General features: G+C 34.7%; 1 protein-coding gene across 10 annotated transcripts in view; it reads left to right on the top strand.

The window, feature by feature from the left end:
• The window catches only part of DIP2 (disco-interacting protein 2), a 298,258-nt gene that overhangs the window by 32,471 nt on the left and 242,572 nt on the right, over positions 1–23,215 (top strand). For 2 of the 10 annotated variants that reach the window (XM_081765443.1, XM_081765442.1), the window contains exon 1: positions 17,137–17,158. The exons of the other annotated variants lie outside the window; for them this stretch is intronic. In XM_081765443.1, coding sequence (XP_081621569.1) covers positions 17,152–17,158 — 7 coding nt within the window. In that variant the 5' untranslated portion in view covers positions 17,137–17,151. Of the gene's footprint in view, positions 1–17,136; positions 17,159–23,215 lie in introns of those variants that run through there. 10 annotated transcript variants of the gene reach the window in all.

Genomic DNA, 23,215 nt, shown 5'->3' with positions numbered 1-23,215 from the left:
CATATATACAATTAATCTTTTCGAGACTTTATTGGTCAGGTATATACGACTTATTTCATCTTTGACATATTGTATCAAATAGTACAACAAACTAAAGTATAAATATGCATGATAATTTAAGTTTAGCACAATATTTGCTATTTCAACATTTCCACCCCAACTTTGAGAGAGAAAAAAAAGTGGTATAATTCAAACCGTAGTGGATGCAGAATAGTGTAGAGGTTTTGGTGATTGTAGTAAGTAAAGAAAGGTAGTGAGCAAGAAGTCCACCTAATGACACTAACAACAACAGAGTAACAATACAGAAAGCAAATTTAAACATACATTATCGCAGTGAAATTCGATGATTGTCTGATGTAAGGAGATAGAGCTTGATTTTGCAGAATAGACCTATGATTTGTTAGCATTGTTCTGTGTTTATTTTCTTAGTAGAATGATTGAACATGTCTCTGATGCAGATAGAACCGGATTAGCACTCTCCCGCACTAGGCTATACTTCCGAAACCGCTCCCTCGAATAATAAATAAATAAATAAAATATTTCTATTTAACTGAATTTGAAGGTGCTGTTGTTGCTCTTCTAGTTTAATTCATGAAAACATTTTTTAAACTTGATTTTGGTAAAGCTCTTATCTTACAACGACCAAATTGTTGTCTATAATCTAATACTCACAAGTCAGTTGCACCTGCAAAAATCATCATTGATCAATACATCTTTGTGCGGTAGGTAAGTTTTGCAACACTGCATAAAATTATTGTAATTACAATTACCAAATATTAGCAGCGTAATATTATACGTAGATGCAAAAGAAAGCAACAAGCATTTTAAACATTCCTTACAAATTAGTCATTTTAAGCAGTGTTGCAAACCGTGCCAATGTTTATTATATCTCTGGAACGGTTTGATAAATCAAATTGCTGTAAACGGCATTATGATCGTTTTGTCTGTTGGAAACTTAATTCCTTAGATATGACACTTATCTAAGCACTTTTTTTTAAATAAAGCCTCGTATTATCAATTTATTGTAACTTTGTTCATATTTATTCGAGATACGTCGTATCATGGTCATAGTATCTAACGTCAAGTTACTTTAGATACTCCGCTTCGTTCCTCTCAGTTGCTTTAGTATTGTTGTAAAGCTCTCCGAAATTTGGATATTTGTGATACTGTAGCATCCTTAGTAAGCAGCACTGAATATCTAAATATGTCGTATTTTAATATTTCGTTTTACGTGTAGATTTGAAATGTGTACTGACGTAGTGTTATTTGGAAAAATGAAATTTTATATTGAGACGGCAGCACTGTTAATCTGATGATATTGAGAATATATCAAACTTTTTACCCCTTGTGATATTTGCTTGGTACAAAACTTCAGCTATTTCTTTCAAGTAGGTTAGAAGCTACAAAGGAGTCACTTTAAGTGGTTCACCCTATATATGTGTGTGTAGTAAAGTAATATAGTAATTGAAAACGTTGAACTGTTCTTCAGTCGTGAATTAAACGTTAAAAATATATAAGAAGTAAAAGCCAGAACAAGATAATACATCGGTGGAGAATATTGCCTTTCCAAAGCAAAAACTTGAAATGACGCTTCTGCAATGGGATAATGAAAAATGCTTCGTTATTATTGTCTTTCCTTTTTAAACGTGTGACTGTTACTCAGCTGTAGCGGTCAGTCGCATTTATTCCTACAAAGTCATTTGTTGTTGTGAATTTGCATCTTCCTGAAACATAGCGCGAAGAGAAAGGAAGATAGAACGGAATCAAATGAGATCCTTGCGGTGAGACTTGACTTCCTTTCACTTAGGGCGACGAGTGCTAAGTAGATAATTGGAAGTTGTTTATTGTGTATCACATTATTACTTTGTGTTTCAACAGATTTATGTCAGCTTCAAAAGCCACAAATGCTTACACGAACGAGAAAGTATTATATATAATTGCAATATTGTAATTTTTTCTGTAAAAGTGTTATTGTATGTTCAGAGAATGTTAAACGTAATTTGAATCTTAACCTTTTTATTAATTTAATTAGATCTTTCTGTAGAAGAATTCAGCTGATAAACAGTTTTTCAGTTTGGAAAATATTCTTTCTGTAGTAACTTATTGGATTACTACACGGAAGCAATATGCATTACTGTTAGAAGTGTGTCACCATTGAAACAAGATAAACAATAGATACAATCTGTCCGTCTTAGCAGAGTAAAGACTATCAAGTATTATTTACAATTAACGACATGTTTTCTAGCGCCATAAAAATTGGTTTTTCTCTGCTTTCTCAAAAACTACTAGTGCGAATTTACCCTGAAGTATGTAATTTTGTTAAATTCGATGTGATCTATTGATTGATGCATGCATCATCTTTAAAGAATATTATAGGTTAAAAAATTGAATTAATCATAATTTCTAGTAATATTTTATTTTAACCATACATTATACCTAGTCCTTTTTCGCCATTTTACGTATATATTAAAATCACCAAAATTGTTTTAGTAACGTAAACAGCTAAACCATGAAAACCTTTTTACTGTTGCTATAGTTTTTGAGAATACATTTTTACTTTGCTACAACTATTTAGCTTCAAATAAAACGAAGCTAAACATACCAACAAATCAATCTTCTTCTTGTTCACCTCAACCATAGGTTGGTGGGTAACATGGAAATTTTAAAACTTTTCTCTCGCTTGAGAGAGCTGTTTCATACTTTGATAAGGCCTCTTCTTCTTAACGGCATCTAGAACAAATCAAACCACAGCTATATTTTTAGAAATACAACAGTCACTGAGTGTCCGTATACTGCTCTTAAACGCACAGAAATAATCAATATGCGCGGATATTTAGATGTGTATTAAGACTGTGTAATCAATAATGATAAATAATAATAATAATCGTAAATTAGGAACAGAGTCTACGTGTCAATGTAATATTTCATGAATGTATCGTACGTTAGATTGTCCAAACATTTTTCATTTTTAATAACGTTCTGTTTCATAGATACGTAACTCATTCATATATATATATATATTTAAAAAGAGTGATTGCAATTTTTACCTGTTCTCTACCAATAGCAACTGCATAAATTTAACAGAATTTTAAACAAGAAGAATATTTTTTTTTTTTTAAACAGCATTTGTCTATATTGTGATGTTTCGCATGGCACTTTATGTAAAGGGTGCACTGTACCCTTCGAAGGTTCTTTATCAGCAGCCACTAAATGAATTTATTATACAAAACTGGTACACAGAACAACAACTAAAACACATATCTATAATGTGATTTTTCGCAGGGTGCCTTATGTAAGGGTGCAATATACTATCACCTCACGCGCTCTTTGACCAGTGCACAGAAGTCTGGTATACAGAAAAATAAATAAAACCGTTCATCTTCGATGTGGTTTCGCAAGGGCGCACTGTACCTTTCACAGGCTTTTTATTTAAAAAAAAAAAAAAAGTTGTATCTTTATTTATAATGTCATATTTCGTAGGGCGCATTGGAAGATGTCCCGGGGGGTCAACCCATCCCTGAGTATACCGTCGTCTTGCTACTATCATAATAAAAAGCTTGATCTAGATATACAGTACTTCAATGTCAGTTTCATTTTAATAGGCGTTGTTATTGTACAGTATACATTTTTAGGTTTCCAAAAATAAAATAAAAAAATATCATTACTCACAATTTTCTCAAAAACAACACGTCAATATTTACACTAACCTATATCATTTTGTTCAGCTTAATGAACTCTATCGATTGATAAATGTCTTATCTTTCGACATTTATTCGTTGTATTCAAAAAATATTGAAAGCATTCGGTTGGAATTGCTGACAATTCACTTGCTCAGGATTTTCGAAAATATTTACGGATATAATATTTACTTATTTATAACATAGTACTATGGGTTCTTCAGGTACTGAATACTAACTTCTTGTATTAAGAGTGCATGATCACAAATTTAACGGCAACTCATGCAATATCACTATATATTTGACTTTTTCTTTATGCTTTCTTTCTTTCTTCATTTCATCTCATTTTGTCATTTTGTTGAGTTCGGCAATTCGCAGAGAATTCTGCTTTTTTTTTTTCATTGAGAATTGTTTTAAATGGTCTATCTTTCTTCCTAATCTGTATAGATGGGTATTGATTTGCTAGACAATTTTCTTTTGTAATAATTACGGTAAGCTAAAAGCCATAATACAGTAATCAGCAATAATATGTAATTAGAAAAAAACAGGCCTCCTTTCCTAATTACTGCATTGCCAAGTTTTTTTCTTCTAATGATTAAAAACTATATTAACGTTTTCGGAGAATGTAAATAATTCAGTTAGTAAAATATAAGATTATACGATTGTAGACTTATAGGTTAATTTTTGAAGGGTATAACTAAAAAATAACTAATGCCATGGATCCGAAACTTTTAAGCAGAATAAAAAAAAAAATAGAAACATTTGCTAACCTTTAAATAGTAGGATGCAGGTCGGACTCGACTCAAGAACATACCATTGCTGAATTTTCTTTGGGAAGATATTTATTTATTTATTTATTTATTTATTTATTTATTTATTTATTTATTTATTTATTTCTAACAGGGTTATTTTGTTTAAAACAAATGATTAAGGTTTGTTATAAACAATTGATTTTGTTTAAAACAAATTTTGTATCCGTTTTGAACATTTTGTTTTAAACACGTGTATTTATAGACTTGTTTTAAACATATGCTTATTTTTACTTTATTTTACTTTTGTGAAAAAAAAAAATCTGCCAGAGAAAGAAAATTGTCAAAAGCTGCTTTCCATTCAGAAGACTATTTTCTTCTCATGTGAATGTTTTGATTTCTCGTGTCTACAGCAGGTCAATGTGGTGATCCACAATTCGCCTTCCCCCCCCCCCCACTTCCTTGTTTTTAACGTTTATTGTATTGTTTAAATGCTTCTCAGTTATCTTACGAAAAAGTGTCGTAGTCTAAGGTTGAACTACTTTAGAACTATTAAAAAAGAAATAAAATTATTATCATGGAAACAAATTTTTGTGTTGCATTCAGAAAATAAACAAAAGGTTATTTGCTAAATTGCAGTTCTGAAATTAAAATATCGCAGGTATTCGTTGATACAGTACATGTTGGTTTTCAATCTCTGTACAACTTGGAATCGTTTAACATTAGTTTTACGGGAATAAAAAAGTGCATCATTTGGAGCAAATTTATTAAAGGTACTCAATCTTCATCAGATGATAAAACGACCATACGAGCTCGTTGCAAAACGTGTAAGAAAGAAATGGTTAATTTAGTTCAAAGAATGAAGAATCATTATGAAAAATGCAATGCTGTGAAAATACTGGAAACCCAAACAAATGGTAAAAGTTGTTGATCTGAAAATTGCTTCTGATGATTCTGTCAGTGATGTGGTTGAGATGTAACTGAAAACTTTAGGTAAGAATTAATTTTGTATCATCAATTTATTTTTATTATATTATGAAAGTTTTATAAGGGTGCGAAATAAATAACACAAAAAAACGTAGAAGTGTGTGGACTAGAGTTTCATAGGACAACCACTAGACAAGGGCGTTGATGGAATGGGGGAGGAAGGCTAATTTCCCCCTCCTTGCTCATAAAATTAAGATATTAACATTATATTGTGTACGCTGCAACGTGGGAATGATTAACAAGTCAAGCTTCGAATGTCATAGGCAGTGATGCATAATTACGTTAAATAAATGCTGTGTATGCCCAAAAGAATATACCGACGGAAAACGTCATAATTTCACAACCATGAATCCGAGATGAAAGAAGGAAAAACTACATGACAACATGCAATCTAGAATTTTATATGATTGTTGTTAGAGAGGGTCGTTCGTTCAGAGGTCATCCGCCCCTACTTTGAATTTCAGATTTTTGGGACAGTAATGCGGAAGAAAAAGAAATATTTGAGTTTTACGTCCCACAGTTATGCCGGCTAGGCTAAAAAAGACGGTGATGGTGAGAAATGAATGAAATGGTGAAATGAATAAAGTGGGAGGAAACGGGAGAACCCACAGGAAACCCACGAACACGGTGTTTGTCCACCACAAAGTTCACTTGGTGGGAGCGTTCAACATTAAAAAAAATGGAGTCCTTACACCGAATAAATGTGGATTTTGATCAGTTATAATCCATTTCCATTGGCCGTAAGGAGCTTTAGGCCTGTATTGCTCTTTTGTGAATTTTTTGTCCAAGGATTTCAAAGGTGGTTCTACTTTCAAGTTTTGGTCCTGCTTAAAATTCTGGAAATTGGGACTAAGCAACTTTCCAGTTCTAATCATCTGTATGTTCTTCGCATTTATTCGGTGTAAGGACCTCAAGCTTGTTCTGTTGGATTTTGCTGATCAAAATATTTCTAAAACTGCCTTACTGCCCCAAAAATCTGAAATTCAGGATGGAGATGGGGGCGGTTGTCATCCAGTCCCACTGGAGCCCTTGTCTAGCGGCTGTCGTTTGAAACTATCCCACGCCCTTTAGCATGGTTTTAGTTACATTTGTTTTGGACTCTTGACTGCGAAGATATTAAGTTTTGAAATAGAATTCATTTGCTGAGCAAAACTGAACTTCATTGAAAATGGATCCATTGTGCTTTGAGCGCTCCAAATATTACCTTTCTTTAATAAATTATTGACTCAAAAACAAGCAATTACATAGGCTTGCAGAAAATATTCTAAGGTTAACATAACATGAAGTGTGCTTCAAACATTACTTTTCGAAAAGTTTTTATTTTAAAATAATTCTATTAGCATCAGTGTTCTGAAATAGTAACTAAATTTTGCAACAAAAATCTCACCCGCCTTCACGAAACGCGAGCTTATCCCCTAAAGGCATAACTAGAAAACTTTCAGAAGCGGTAACTCCGAAATGACTTGCTTTAGGGCTAAAATAACCGCACAACCGTATTTCTGATAAAATTCTAGCCTTAAAACATTTAACATGACTCCCTTTGCATTTGAAATTTCGAATATCAATCAAAGATGTCCGCCATGATTCTTGATAGCACCATCTGATGTGTCATAGCATTTCCAAGTCTCATCATTCTCCCTCAACCCATTCTCAACACACAAGGATGCTGGGAACTTTTGTTTCACCATGTATATTGGTAGATTGTGTGAAATCTTCAAAGTGGGTAGATTTTAATATCTACCTAAAAAGCTTATTACAACCAAGAAAGTACTTAAGAGTCACTGGCAAGAGGGTGTAATAAAAGGTGGTCGTGATATGAAATAAGTTAGGAATTGCTAATCTATACTGAAATAGTCTGTACCCAACACAGTGTAGTCTTAACAAGAATAAAATAAATGAAAAAATCGGCTGCAAGAGCAAAAAAGTCTTAATAAATACGTTATTACATGATTTTGAGATACCGGTATGTTTAAAATCATGTTTTAAGCTGTTCAAAATATTTAAAACATGTATTTTTTTTTTCGTGTGTCTTTTAAACCATGTTTAAAACATTTTGAACAACTTTATCATGTTTTGTTCTTTTTCCGAAAAACTGTATTTTTCCCAACCCTGATTTCTAAGCATAGCATGTGCCTTTCCTAGTTTGAAGGAAATAAAGTTTATTATATGTATCGTACAGAATCTGAAAAGAAAATCAGTAAAATGTTAGAAAACTTGAGGAAGGGCTGCGAAGAATAAATGTTAGAAAGACAAAAGCCATTGTGATTGGAACGAAGAGGTCGGTGCCAAATATAGAAGTAGAAGGGGAGAAAATAGAACAGGTGACCAATTTTCTATACCTGGGTGATATTATTAGTGATATGAAGTGTGAATGTGAAGTAAAAGCAAGGATATGAATAGCGAAGGAGGCCTTTAGGAGGAAGAAAATACTGTTTTGTGGGACCTTGAACAAAGAGTTAAGAAAAAGACTCAAAGTGCTTCGTGTGAAATATTGTGCTGGTCAGAAACATTGACATTGACATCATGCAAAATCGATTAGAAACGATTGGAAGCTTTCGAAATATGGATGTGGAAAAGAATGGAGAGAATTAACTGGATCGAGCGGAAAACGAATGGGAGGGTGTTAGAAATTGTAGGGGAGAAAATAATTTTTTTAGATATTATTGAGAAGAGGAAGAGAAACTGGTTGGGACATTGGGTAAGAAGGAACTGTACTATGAGGGACGTGCTAGAGGGTATGGTGGTATGAAAGAGAGGGAGGGGCGAAGGAGACTACAATTAATGGACAACATCAAAATGGAGAAATCGTACATGAAGACGAAGAGGTTAGTGGAAGATCATGGAGCATTGAAGTATCTCAGTTGCAGCAAGTGACCTGCCAATAATGGCAGAATACCTATAATGATGATATGTATCAGAAATTACTAGAATGTTTACGCTCTCCTTAAAAATAATACGGTACTGTTTCCAACTTTTTTCATATGGAACAGCAGTGGTTCAGAACCGTACCCTGTATGGCCTCAGTGCACCATACTAGAGGAGAGTTTGGTTCAGAACCGTACCCTGTATGGCCTCAGTGCACCATACTAGAGGAGAGTTAGTATAAAATATATGCTTCTCCTCTTTTTCCTATATGATACGTGTAGTGAGCCCGGGATCCCTCTTGTGGCACGAAATACGTTTGATTTCTTTCTTGGGAACTTTCAGTTGTTCTTCATACCGACTAAATAAATAATTTATATAAGTAACAAATTGCAAGCCCAAAGTCTAAAGAAATGCTTAGTGTCGTTTTTCCTGCCCGAGCTCCTTAATACCCGAATACACCCATGGAGTGTTAGTTACCTTCCCATTATGTGTGATCTGAACTAAAGTACCGTAAAGTAGATATAAGTCTTAACGTTGTCTCTAGCAGAAGTAATACAGTTATTTTTCCAATGAAGATATAGCCAGTAACAACACTATGTCAATGTGATGCCATGTAAGGAATAATTCTTGTAAGTGAGAAACCTATGCTTAATATCTACTCTTATTTTTCTTCTATATTTTATGTGTTATTGTCCAGCACCTGTTCTAAATGCATGGTTTAAATGCATGCGTGATTGCAGACAATCATACTAACGGGGTCAAGCTCATTTCATTCAAGGTGCCTTCAGAATAGTTTTCTTGCAACTTTCATTGTCATGCTTTTCATTAGCATCAATTGTCTGTAAGACAACTTAATAAAAGCGACTACGTTTAAATGGATCTAAACAAGTTAATATGCATATCATATGTAGTTTGAGGGTCGTCATTGTTTATACGAAGGTGAATAATGGTACTATATAGTAGATAATATATTGGGCTTGTAAGAGACGCAACTACTATTAAATCCAATACTCGATTCAGGAAGTGAAGTTACTCATGTAACGATGCTGATGTAGATGTTTTCTTAGTAGATCTTCCTGTTGGATATTATTAAGTAACTGCGTGTGTACGTCCTTCGTTTTGTTTATATACAGTATGTAAAGTTAATGCGAAGTCAGCCATTGTATGAGTAAGTTAATATTGTATTTTAAAAGCTCGAGTCTAATGAATTTATGTAACTGCTCGAGTAATTTGTTGCATTTTCCAGTCTCACTCACCACTTTTTCATGTTTCGTTGATAGTTTAGAAATATTTAGTAGTCCCTCACGAGCTTTTTTACGTTTCTTTTAAAATTAAAAAATTAAATCTTAAAATTTCCCGGTGTCATTTTGTGACACTTAGAACCATTGTTCAGCCATTTAAGCCAGCTATTCTGGACCTATAGATTTCAACCCACTTGAGTCTTGAGGGAATGTGTGTTGGGTCGCAAAATTTGTATATCAGACTGAAATATTACATTTAGTTTGTAACCATTTTTAGAGACGTGATTAAGGGATGAATAATTTAAAATTTCGGATGAAGCCTTGAGTATCTTATTTCACTCTTCAGCATATGATTGGGTGAAAGAGGATGATCTTGAATTCAAGTGAATACCAAACACAGGGAGAAAAATATGAATTTGTAGAATTGCGACTTAAGTTAATCGGTGTTGAATTGATTTGATCACAACTTCTCGTCAAATACATGTAAATCCCTGAGTATAAAAATGTTTAATTACTTAGTTCCTGGTGTAATACAGAAATTTTCTTTAAGATGGATTTCAGACTGGAAAGTATTGACAAAAGTTGGCCTAAAACTAAGTCTTTGTTGAATGAAACTAAACGGGATAATTTAATATACAGGACCAACTTCCGAAGGTTCAAACGAAACTTGAAGATTTTCACGATTTTTGTATACACATACAACGGTACATCGATGAGAGATTAGAACCGATTTTTGTCCCTTTCCTGCATGGACGCACACGTCTTGCATAGACAAGATGTTCCATTATCGCTAGCGGATTGAACAAGTGTAGTCCACGGTTCATAACGCTTTGCACGCCAAAGATCTCATCCAGCTACATTTGATGAGCTCTGGCAATATGTCGTAGTCGAATGGCTTGCTACACACTATAGGGGGATATCTAACGCCTGCAATACTATAGGAGAACGCTAGGTAAATGTTACGTCGTGACTCGTGACGCAGCCATTTGGGACGCCCGTAGTGGACGTATGCGCTTCTGAGCTTTGGGTTCTTGGGATGCTCTCTCACATCACCTAATGAAACAAGTATAATAATTTCATATTTGTAACGTAAACTATTTGCTTGCGAGATTTAAGGGTGTTACCTCTTCTTCACGGCAATGTATTTCTGATGTACTGTAGTATGATATACTCCTACCTGCAAAAATCAGCATGAACGAAAATAATGTTTGTAACAGCATTTTAATTACTGATCAGTTCTTCACCCAAGTGTATTATGGTTAAAGTATTATTTCTTTAGTTATGCAATATTTTGAAAGTGCGAAGTAAAGTTGGTAGGGAATTTTACCACTTGTTAAAACAAGCAAAGAGCAATATTGCAAGACGTCTGTGCATCTTCCTAAAAATAGCAAATACTATACTAGGAATTAAAACGGTTAGTACTTGAGTTGTAAGTGTAAGTACTATGTTACGTGAATAAATTTGTATTCAGCTAAACGAAAAGTTTATATATGTTAATATGAAAGTATACCTATCTCCAATATTAGCGCATAATAATAATAATAATAATAATAATAATAATAATAATAATAATAATAATAAGTTGTAAAAATTAAATGAAATATTTGAGTGTTACGTCCCACGGTTATGCCGGTTAGGCCAAAGGTAAGACATGTATTATTAATAAATCATATTGAACTGAAGCAAATAATATGATTGAGGGTAAATCCTCACACGGATTTCGAGTAAATCGACAAAGAATAGTTGCACCATTTTTTATTTTTTATTTATTATTATTATTATTATTATTATTATTATTATTATTATTATTATTATTATTATTATTATTATTATTTTGATAGAGTATTGCTCCGCCGTATTCTGTCAATTTAATTAGACCTGATAGTCTTTCAAGCTAAGCCATGGAACTCCATACTGGATGGCAGAGATGATATCGTATAACTCCGTAACGTGTAGCCCTATTTTGAAAATAAATGTGTATTTACACATTTCGTAGGAGGCCCATTTTATAGGAAGGTAGTGTCCTACCTTTAGTTCAGGTATGAACCTAAACTTTCGAGGCAGCGAAAAAGTGCAAATATAAAACAGATTTTGAAAAGTATTAACCGACTTAAAAATGCACTAGAAAACAAAAATAAAAATTTTAATATAAAAAATATTAACAGACGTCAACAAAACGCTTAAAAGAAGAAAATAAAATACAGTAAAACGTTACTATCAAAAAAAAAGAAAAAATGTCCCATACCAAGTCAAAGAAATTAATGTCTAATAAATTACTATCGAAACTATATGTTCTTAGAAAATATATCTTTTTACTTGGTAGATTCTTCAATATTCTTTATTGATAATAGTAACGTTTTAGCACTTTTTAGCGCTTTTTTTAATGTTCGTTATTGTTTTTTATAAAAGTTTTTTTTATTTGTTTACGTCAAAATTGCTCCTATATGAGAACCACGATCATCAAGCCTAGCAAGATGGCAGTACAAACTATCGCTAATGAAATATAATATAAAATTAGTATCAACTCTTTAATTTTTGTTATATAAAATGTGCATTGTATCAATCGAAAGATCCCATGGACTACAAGTGCTGTAATAATCCGGCACATGCCGAAGAACATATCTTGTTGGTAAGTCAACATATCTTATTGGTAAAATTATTAGAGCAATTTTTATTAGGCTCTTGAATGGAACTCGGAAATATTTTTATATAGAGACTGGCAGATATTTTAAACGACGACGTGGTATTGTGTTGTTTACGAGTAAAAATTATTGCAAAACGTGTCAGACATAAGTGGTTCAACAAAACTCCTTGACATGACACCTCAAGGGCTTAAGACAGTCAGTCGGTGATTTGAAATAAAGGGATATCGCCAGCACATCACAACTTCCATAGATGTTATTGCTGGTTCCCTTGACCGGAATTCATTATTTTTTCATAATTGACTCCACAGCGCTGATTAAATATCGCATCTCCAACCCCTCAGATTTTCTTCATATGTCACCAATTGAGTATTACCCAGTAATATCATGGGAACAGGTAGATCAATAGAGCTAGAGCGTTGGTGGTAATTGAATGAAACTACAATATACCAGTTGTTTCAGACAAAATGTCCATTACTTATAAATTACAAACGACTGGAGATAAAGGGAGGATACACACTAACACTACACGCACACGCACACACACACACACACACACACACATATATATATATATATATATATATATATATATATATATATATATATATATATATATATAATATGGAGTTAGAAAATACGTAATAAGAGAACGGATCTAATGAAGTGTTCTGGTTACAACATAGCGGCACTATCATGGGACCCTGGAGAATCACCCAAAAATTTTAAATGGCGAGTTGTTATTTGATGCGTCATTGTAAAGACTATGGAAAATTAACAATTTCTGTAGAAAAAAAATCACTTATCTGACGCTAACAGTTCACAATTAAATAGTGGCTATTTCGTAAACGTGCTCCACGTTGAAAACATTTTTGTACAAAAATAGTTTGTGTTTCTGTGCTTTGTAAAATAGTTTGTGTTTCTATGCTCTTTTTAATACTGTATAAAATCACAATATCTTACTATTTTCGGGGTAACCCCACTTGGTCTCATGATATGCAAGCAGAATGCTCCACTCGATGCACCCTTTGACATTCTGGCATTTTGCTATTTAACAATTTGTTTAATCCTTTTAACTCCCGCCATTTGTGATTTGTAAGTACTGGACGTTTTATGTAAAACACCTTGTATGTTCATTCCTATTTTTTAAAAAATGAATTACTGATAGCTCCAGTACAGAAACCAAATATAAGGTTTAATATTAGGTTTATTTAATTATTTGCTTAATAAGTGTAAGGTGCGATCTATGAAACTTCATTGGTGGATGTTGGAAACCTGGTATTTTACTACCATATGCGTTGCTTATATACTTCAGTGTTTTCTTCAAATTTTAAGCCATAGGATGTTATGTCCTTCATTCATGATGGTAGTAAAATGTTTATAGCATTCTTGAAGCATTTGTCCCACTTGAGAGTGTTTACCTCATTTTCTTGTTGATCTCTGTAGCTGTACGCGTTAGCGTCCTTTCTTTTCTCATTACGTTGTGTGTCATGTCATGATGCACATCAGTGGGGATTCTGGTAAACAAAATTCGCCGGCGTCATTAGTAAGAAAAGTGGCTCTGACAAATTTACTTTTCTACGAGTCATAGGTTGTTACAAGGACGCCATTCTGGACCTCCTTGAGTTGTTACATCAGTCACACCGAAGGACCTTAAGAACTTCGTTTTGTTACGTCATTAATTTTGATTATTTATTTTAAAGAAATAAGAGAGATTGTTATTTTAATGTCATCTGTGATCCGTGAAAAATGTCGCTGTAATTATGTAAGAAATACGGTAGTTATTACGTGTCCCATATATCCGTTTCATCTCAGATTCAAGGCTGTTTATTGAATGAGAAGCTTTTCACTGTTTGTTCGAAAGCAAAGTGGTTATTAAATTCAGATTTTATCGTTTTCTTTTTTGGTAGAATGTACTTAGTCTTATCTATAGCAAACTCCCGATTTTTCCAAGTGAATTATGTTTTGTGATTTCAAAAATGTGTCTATATAGTAATCTCGTACTATATGTTCGGATAACGACGAATCTTCTATAATTTCTTTGCAACAAAGTTAGCGAATAGCTTTTAATGGATTATTAATATCTTTACAACAAGCTTTTCATATTAAGTACTTCTAAACCATATTCTAACACTTAGGATCTACTGAGAAACGGGAAAATCTATACCATATATCGTTACTTTTGATTAACCGTGCTTGGTGAATAATATGGGTACTCGGGAGATTGCTAGACGTGGTTTCCATAATTCATATTAAAACTTTTGAGAGAGGGGAGATAATTCTACTTACGAAAATAAACAGAAAAGTATTTTGGAAATAAAAGTCAAAATCGTTATAGTTTGAGTTATAAGCAGTGGCGATCTAGCCCGGAACCGGGGGTGTATGCCCCCAGTTATTTTAGTGTCAGAAATACTTGAAGCTATTATTATATATTTTTGAAAGTTTGTAATAAACTTATAATATGCTTATCATAATCTGGGTTCTGGTTGACCCCCTGGTAGCAGTCTAAATCCGCTACTGCTTATAAAATTTCTTGGCTTGTAAACTAAAAATGTAATACCAGATAGCATAAACAGTTTTATAAACAGCTTTGGATGAAGTGAATACGAAGTTTAAACTAGGATATTGTGTAATATATTTTTCATATTGGAATTTTGTCTTCGCTAGGATGATTTTTCAAGGTCCACACATTTCCTTTGGAAGAACTCTGTCTTCTTCATTCCAAAGTTCAGAATTGTGTCTCATTGATCAATACAAGTATTCTTTGGTTTCGAAAGTTTAACTAACCAGTACTGTGTAATATAGAAATTACTGTTTGTTTACTTTTTCGCTGTTTACAAGATGTATAACTTAAAATAAAAAAAGACAGATTTGACGTTTGCTATTCTGATTTCAGTGTTCAGTATCATTATACCCTTTTCTCCTTGTTGAGAATGTGATAAGTTAATACAATTTTCATTGAAGCATGTGATCTTCTCATATTACTAGTGCGACAGTCTCTGACATTTAAACGTACGTTTCCTTGAATTTTCGAATATTTCCCCCTAATAATAACAGGACTGAATGTAGCATTACGAACTTTATTTGCTGGTTTGTTTTCACCTGTAGGAATATAAGATGAATTATGAATGTTTCTTAGCTCATGAGGAAGTATCATCATCTGGAGCATACAGTGAGATAGATAAATTGTTGAAGAATTAGTGCCAACGATTTCGGATAAAGGATGAGAATTTCTTTGTAATACCTAATATGACTTTAATATTATACTGTAAACTTTTCATTGATCATGTATACGAAACGAAAACATATATTTTGTTTCCTTTGTAGGTTTTTCTTCTACCTAGTAAAAATACTTAGAATATTATCCCAAACTGTTAAGAAATTGTAAGGTATTTTCTGAAGCGAGAAAGAGCTGTTTTAACTTGGATTACTTATGTTTCCATCTACGTGGAAACTTAGATGATACGTTAGTCCCTGTAGGTCATTGCCATACCTGAGGAATGCGACATTTTTCATCGTTAGAATAAGACCGAAAGGAGAGTGGCGTGATTCGTGTGAAAGAACATTAATTTGCATTAGTTCGTAGCTTTCATTGGAGGAAGTCGTTTGCCTTCCTGTTTTTTCTTCTTTGTATGTAGTTTTTTTCTTTCGCTCCTCTATTTGCTTCCCAGCAACAATTTCATAATTCCCAAGGAAACCGTGAGAAGGACGGTGAATGCAATGGTAGAATCACATGTATAATCAGTATTAATCTTAACTGTCATCATTAGGTACCTAATAATTTACGTGTACTACAAGATTTCATTGTTCCAATATTTGATAAATCTGTATTTATATCTATATTTACGTTATGAAGATATAGTAATTAAAGCTAGGACAGGAGATCGGTTTAGAAGGAAGTCCACTAACCAGAAATAGTCCCAACCTGGCAGCAAAAGAGTTTTGAGAACAACGATCCCTCAACATTGTCTCTATGAAATTTATCAAAAAATTGCCCAAAAAGCCTCTAAATTGTGTGCATTGTGTCTTAGTATGTGGTGCTAACCGTGGCTCTAGGGTATTCAAACTTAAATCTTGAGAAGCAACTTTTGTAGATTAAAAGTATGTCTGTGTATTAATACTAATTTTCAAACAAGTTTTTATTGAATTTCGTTTCTGTAGCTCTATGATCGAGTGTTTATAGCTGATACGAAGGGACCATGGTTACGTTCCAAGACTATAAGTAGTACACAACTGTCCGTAGGGTTATCCTATTTCCTGTCACAAATTCTTCCTTTATGATTCACTTCTGTGTATCGTCATCGGTAGTATACAGCATGTACGGACAAACATTAATACCAAAGATTCAAATGCATTTCATTTTACCCATTCTTGTACAGGTTTACTCTGCTTCAATCCGTAGCTTCAATTCTTTGGAATATGTGTGGTGTGTGTGTGTGTTGTCCTACTCTAGCAAAGTTAGAAGTAAAAAGTGTGATTTCTAAAATTATACTTCCAATAAAGATAAACTTTTGAAGTTTGTATTTAGGACTACGTTAGAGTGGTTTTCCTTGCTTCTTCTAATAATTCGGAATACTTAACGGTGAGAAAACTAGGTAACGGAACAGTTACTCTTACTGGAGTGACAAAAATAGATGTGAAACAACTTAGTGGTTGAAATAATTGCCTAACAATTTCCACAAAGTTATGAGTTAGCACTTTTATTTCATTCTATTAAACTACTTTCACAAACTATGTTTTTGTTGTGAATTTTGTTCTGAATTCCAGCAGTTGTTAAACGAACAAAATTGCTTGCGATTTTCTCGTCTCTTGGAGTAACTTGGAAGTTTGCCATCAGAGAGTAGACTAGAAGTAAATCGCAGACGGCAAGTTAGATAGTAATGGTGACAAATACATTAATGTCAGCGGATGCACACGTAGGAGAGATACAAGTTAAAATATCATGATAATAGTGATAAACCTTTTTTTTTTTTTTGGTATTTTTTCTTAAATGAAAGGTAAGTTTATGTATTGCATCTTTTACGGCATGACTGTCCAAAAGTAGCTAATTTTTTCTGTGTAATTCCCCAGGGAAATATATACGTAATACCATATTCCGTTAGTACATACAGTACAGTAGGATTGTCAGTCAAGGCCTACCCAAAGGGGTGATGTGTGGCTCCAGCTCTCGTCCTCCAACGAAATTTTAAGGTAGCTCAGTAGTAGAACGCTGACCTCTGTTACGAGAGCTCCGTGGTTGGATCCCAGACGATGAAAGTTTGTAGTATACAACATTGTGTCCATAAGTTTTCTTGGAATTATTCCATTTCCTCCCACATTCTCGTTCACAATTATTTTATAATCATTTATTAATCATCAGAGAATAGAGTAGACTGGACATCCGTCTCCATTAGTTTACAGGGCATAACTATGAAACATAAAGCTAGAAATATTTCACTTTTTAAAATCCATCCAATGTGTATACATACCAAAAGAAGACAATATGTGTACGGAAAAATCGTTACACATACAAATACTTTTGTAATTTTGTATTTACACAAATGTAAAAATATCGTGATCTTGAAAAACTACTTTTCCAGCCAGCACGAATGGTCTGTTTTTCAAATTGAAACATAAAATCAAATATGAATATTTTTCTCGTTCGTTGTATAATTTATTTGATATCTGGTCTATACATAAATCATAATAGGTTTAAACCTAAGCTATACTGTTCATGCTGGCATGACATAACGTGTAAGATCATGTATAGCAAAGTAATCAAAATCAATATTGAATCATCCTAGTTTTAAGTTAACGTACAAGTAAAGTGAAGTTTATGGTATTGCATAAAGAAATGCTATTATGATTGCGATTTATCACTGAAAACAGATTTGCGCTTGGTGGTTTCGTTTTGTTTTGGAAATAATCAACTTTGCGTTTGGTTGGGAGATAGTGATATGATCATCGATGTAGGTAACATGTATGTGCTTCATAAATACTAACATTACAAATGTCGTGTGTAATTGCATTAAAATTTGAACGGAATGGCCAACTCGACACCATTTCTATAACATTATTTCCTTTCCACTTTCAACGAAGCTAGAACTTTAATTATGTATAGACAGTCTTGTATCCTTGTGTTGAAGCTCTCGCATATAGTCCTCGTATTCGTTGATTAGAAGACCGATCGAAGTAAAAACGCTTGAAATCAATATTCAAACCGGAAAGTTCTTTAGGGTCTGCTTTAATTGCAGTTCTCATCTTCTTGATTTCACTCTTGGAAAGAGACGTCTATTCAGATCCCTTAAATTACATCATTCCCCTTCTAAATTGTCATGCTATATCCCAACCTGCCACAAGAAATACCACTTTGGAGCTTACACAATGGTTTTCAGCCTCCGAAGCTCTATTGGTACGTTTTTGATTAAAATGTACATTAATTTATATTGAGGTTGATTAATTTATATTGAGCCGAATTTGAATCTGTCACAAAATACCCTGTTTGCATCGCCGGTTGTGTTTGATGTGCATGTCATCTCTACTGACTATCGTCCAACATCGGAGTTTTCATTGCAGCAGACTGCGTTGCAGCTGCACCATGGTCATTACATCTCACTCCTTCTTTCAGGCTTTCTATAGCCGGAGAGGGTGCGGACTCGACGATGTGAGAGGCTCCGCTTGAGAAATCCGTAAGCAAAATAGTCCATTGAGTGGTATCTGGATTCTTGACAGGGATGTCAGAGAAAGAAATTGCCGAACTTCCAGTTCGCTTTTCCCTACAATGCTAGAGTTCCAGCGATGTTTTCGCCGTGTAGCTGGATGCCTTGTCTTAGTGCAGTTCAACCTGGTTCTTGTCATATCCGTATAATGCTGATTTCATGTTGGTATATTTCAGTCAGGACATGAGTATGGTAATGTGCAGAATTGATTTTGATCTTTCGCTCCACCTTTCGGAGACGCTGTTTAACCCTGTACGATAAACTGACCAAACCTATTTTGGGAAATGCTCTGCGTACTGGTGGAAGAACCTGCTTCGAGCCGTGGCATCAACAGGTCTGTATGTAATGGCACGAACTTTATCACTCTCTGTGAGGTAAATCCACGCCTCGTCAAGGATAACAACAAACTTCCACCGATCACCCTCAAGATGATGATTATACAGCCTCAAGTATCTTTTCCGCTCAGCCACATGACTCAGTTTTAAAGTGTGCACACTGCTTTTGCGAACGACCGTGAGGCATAAATCCCTGTGAATGGCACGGTTGATTGTCGCCTGCGATGTGCGGCGTTTGCTGGCCATCACACGCTGTGCGTGTATGTGTGTAGGAATTTTCAGAGGTCGCCATACGCCGAACCACACGCAATAGCGGCGGGGCCCTCTTCACGGGAGGCCGGCTTCGAGCTGCTCACGTCGGTGTGCTGAGCCCAGGACTCTGTGCCGCATATTTCCGTATAATACTATTCATATTGGCACGACTTGCACACGAAACGTACACACTTGACACATTTCTACAATGCACGATGCCGTGAATTTAGCGTCGGAAAGGGCTACAATGAACTCCTCCCAGAATATGTTCAGTTTCGGCGGCATCAGACTACGCTCGACCACAATGCATGAGTAACAAGATTGCCTCGTGGCAATCTCATGGCGAAAGTTTGCGCATCCGCGTTACAGTTGCACATTAACTTCGGCTCAATACAAGTGAATCAGCCTTTGTATACTCAAAGTTTAAAAGTTTCAGCTCTATTTCTCGACCCCCTGTTTCACTGATGCACTTTAAGAGTAATTGCCTCCTTTCTATTAATGATACTTCTGCTTTTATCTGGAAGTGATGTTCATGAGGCCAGTTTGTGATCTTTATGGTAAGTCATAATCATGGTCATGTAGTAAGTTATTGCTATAAACTGAGACACTTTCATGCGCCATAGTCTTAAGGAGATCTTTTCGTCGACTTCACGTAGAAATTTTCTGTTTTAATATCGTGCATCAATTGTAGCCTCCCTCTTTTTCCCTCCAATCGTACCTTCTGCCACATTCATCGTAAAAGAGTTCCTTCTCAGCCAATGTTCCAACCTGTTTTCTTTCTTTCTCCTCTCTCTTATTAATTACATATATATAAAATTGTTCCCTTCTACCCTGCTATTTCTAATACTTATTCGTTTTCCGTTCGGCATAACAATTATTTCGGGGAATGAGAAATTCAGAATATGCCTCTAATTGTTTAGTATTTTCATTTATTATTATTATTATTATTATTATTATTATTATTATTTTAAAGAATATGTATACCTCGGAATATTAGGCTCGAGCCAGAAGGCAGGCTGCTGGTTGTACTTCAGATTAACCTACTTAAGAATGTTGTAGCACCTGGGAAACTGTTGTGTAAATAATGGTATTTGTATATTGACTTGAAACGTGTACACTTACACACGAAGATCATATTTTTTTCTTCTGACGTTTAAGACTAAGCTCTAATCATTTACTTTTCAGTGCCATATGCTTGCATTAACTAACTTCCAGTTAAGTCATTGGCTTTTATTGCGCTATTATTAAAACGAAAATCTACATCATTTCGTGACTGTGGACTCTTGTGCTGCAAGAAACAGTTTTATAGATAACGGAATCAAGAATTAAAGAGTTGGTCACTGAAAAGCTGATAGCATCAGAAATTCACTTTTCGTCCGGTTCTTTCCTTGCTCGATCTTGTAAAAATTAGTTGGTAATTCATTTTACTGTAAAGTAAGATGGATGAAACACAAACTTTCATGCTTCACTGACTTCCGTTCGGCAGTTCTCAAGACTATACAACTCACCATCGTCTAGCTAGTTGTCCTTTAACTGAAGATAGTTTTTAAGAAAAATGCATGGGAGTTGTAATTTAACATAATGTTTTCCATATGTCGTTGTTCTGCTATTTGTCTGGATTTTGACTGAGTGAAACCAACTTTTATGTGGTTTGACGGTAAATCTTCAAAGTACGTGTGTACTTACATAGAAACAGTTTAACACTTGACACAAGAGGATGATCTTGAAATAAAATCGGAGAAAAAAGAATACTTCTTTAGTGGAGAGTAACCTTTCAACATGTTTAAAAAAATATATGAAAAAATACTTGATTGATTTATCTGTCTTTGTCTCTTTTCAGCACCGAGGCTGTTTGAGTTGAGTTGATTTTAGCTTAGCGTCCCTTTCAGCAGCGAGGCTATATGAGACGTGGACCTACTGATTAACGTGGAATCCGAACCACATGAGCTCCCGCCGGGAATCGAACCCGGGTCTCCCACGCCAAAGGCGCATACGCTAACCGCTTAGCCACGAAGGAGCTCCCGAGGCTGTTTGAGACGGAGCCTGTTGTTTAAAGTGGACCCTAACCAGTACTTGAGTTTGTACCTACCGAGACAAGTATTCCAAGCGGGAATCGAACCCACGACCACGCGCACCGAAAGTATATAGTCGCTTATTCACGAATAGGCACTGAAAAAATACTTGCCGCGTATTGAAGTTCTAGCTGTAAGCATCGTGGATAGGTATACTTTGGAGGGAATTGCCGGCAGTGAAGGATCAATGTTGAAAATATCTTAAATAATATGAGTGTGAGTTATAATATGTATTAGTAATGTGTTAAATTCGTTCTCCTACTTATATTCTCCCGTTTAGCTGATTCATGGAAAAGTTGTCTCCTGACTGGTGTGGACTTTTAATACGTATCATTCGATTTCTTTCTCATTAAAAAGCGTTAACATGAAAATATATATTCATACATTAAGAATATATTTTCGAAATGTTCTACAATATTCAGTGAAACAAGTGCTCACTCTTTAAGCTTAACGTCCTTTATCACGAAGGTTATGCGTCTTACCGTTCCAATTGAGATCTAGTCTGAACCCCTAGTGTTAGCCTATTGAATCGTTGTAGGTTATTTGATAATAGGGTAAAGGGATTAGAATCCAAGGTACTATCAGGATTAGACGGAACTAAAGATTAAAGACAAGATGCTATACTGATTTACCAGTTATACGAGGGTCACCGTAAAAACTATCGTGGCTTATTATTTTTTTAATGGAAGTGAAGCAAGAAATTCTGCAATATGCAAATGGAAGGTTATTGCATTTGTAAACGGTACTTGTATGATGATGATATGTATCTCCATCAGGATATCATGAGTAAAAATTAATGCAATGCAATTACAGGTACAATTATAATTATGCATTAAGACCAAAGACGAACTAGTCTTCAAAAGAATCCACCACGTCAACGATGTGGAAGACGCCGAATGCCCGTGGCCTAACTTGGAGCGAATCTTCTGATTTCACGGCTCACTGCAGTGGCAATGACTTCACGTGTCTAAAAGCATTTTCCATGCAATAGTTCCTTCAGTTTCTGTATGAGGTATCACTTTGTGAATATGGTGGATGCTCGAGAACTTCTCATCCCAATCAGCTAGAATACTCTGCATACAAGCTGCCGTATGGGCTGTCGCGTTGTCATGAAGGATGAGAGTACATCGTATAGACGTTCAGGTCGTTTCTCCCGAATAACCCGACGTAAGTGTCGTTGGAGAAAAGTGTGGGAGTAGGACAGTGTGTTCACAGTTCGTCCATATCACGTTGCTGTGGCGTCATGATCCTGGCATCTAGTGGATTCTGTGGGAGACTATTTCGAAGTACTCTAGATGCCATTAGTATGTGTTCCTTGGCTTTACACATAATTGTTATTGTACTTGTAATGTTGTAAATTGAGGTAAAACACGTATGAAACGAACAGTTCGTTGTACTCATTTTTCTCGTGCTATTTTGTTACGGGGATATGTATGTTCATCCAGCTCCCTACATGTAAGGTATCTATCTTTCATTTGTATATTTCAGAATTTCTTGCTTTGCTCGTAGAAAAAGAACATATGTATAATATGTGTATAGTTGCCATGGCTTTTGCGATGACCCTCGTAGAAACTAGACACCCATTTTGCTTTAAAAAAAATGTAAAACACCTTTTGATCATTCGTTATTTTGAATAAACCAACCTCTACAATTCCTCTGTTGGCAAGTATTAAGTGCTGCGAGAGATGTATAGTATA

The sequence above is a fragment of the Thermobia domestica genome, chromosome 7, assembly GCF_964235325.1.
Source record: "Thermobia domestica chromosome 7, izTheDome1.hap1.1, whole genome shotgun sequence".
Taxonomy (NCBI): domain Eukaryota; kingdom Metazoa; phylum Arthropoda; class Insecta; order Zygentoma; family Lepismatidae; genus Thermobia; species Thermobia domestica.
This window is presented reverse-complemented; position numbering and strand designations above follow the sequence as displayed.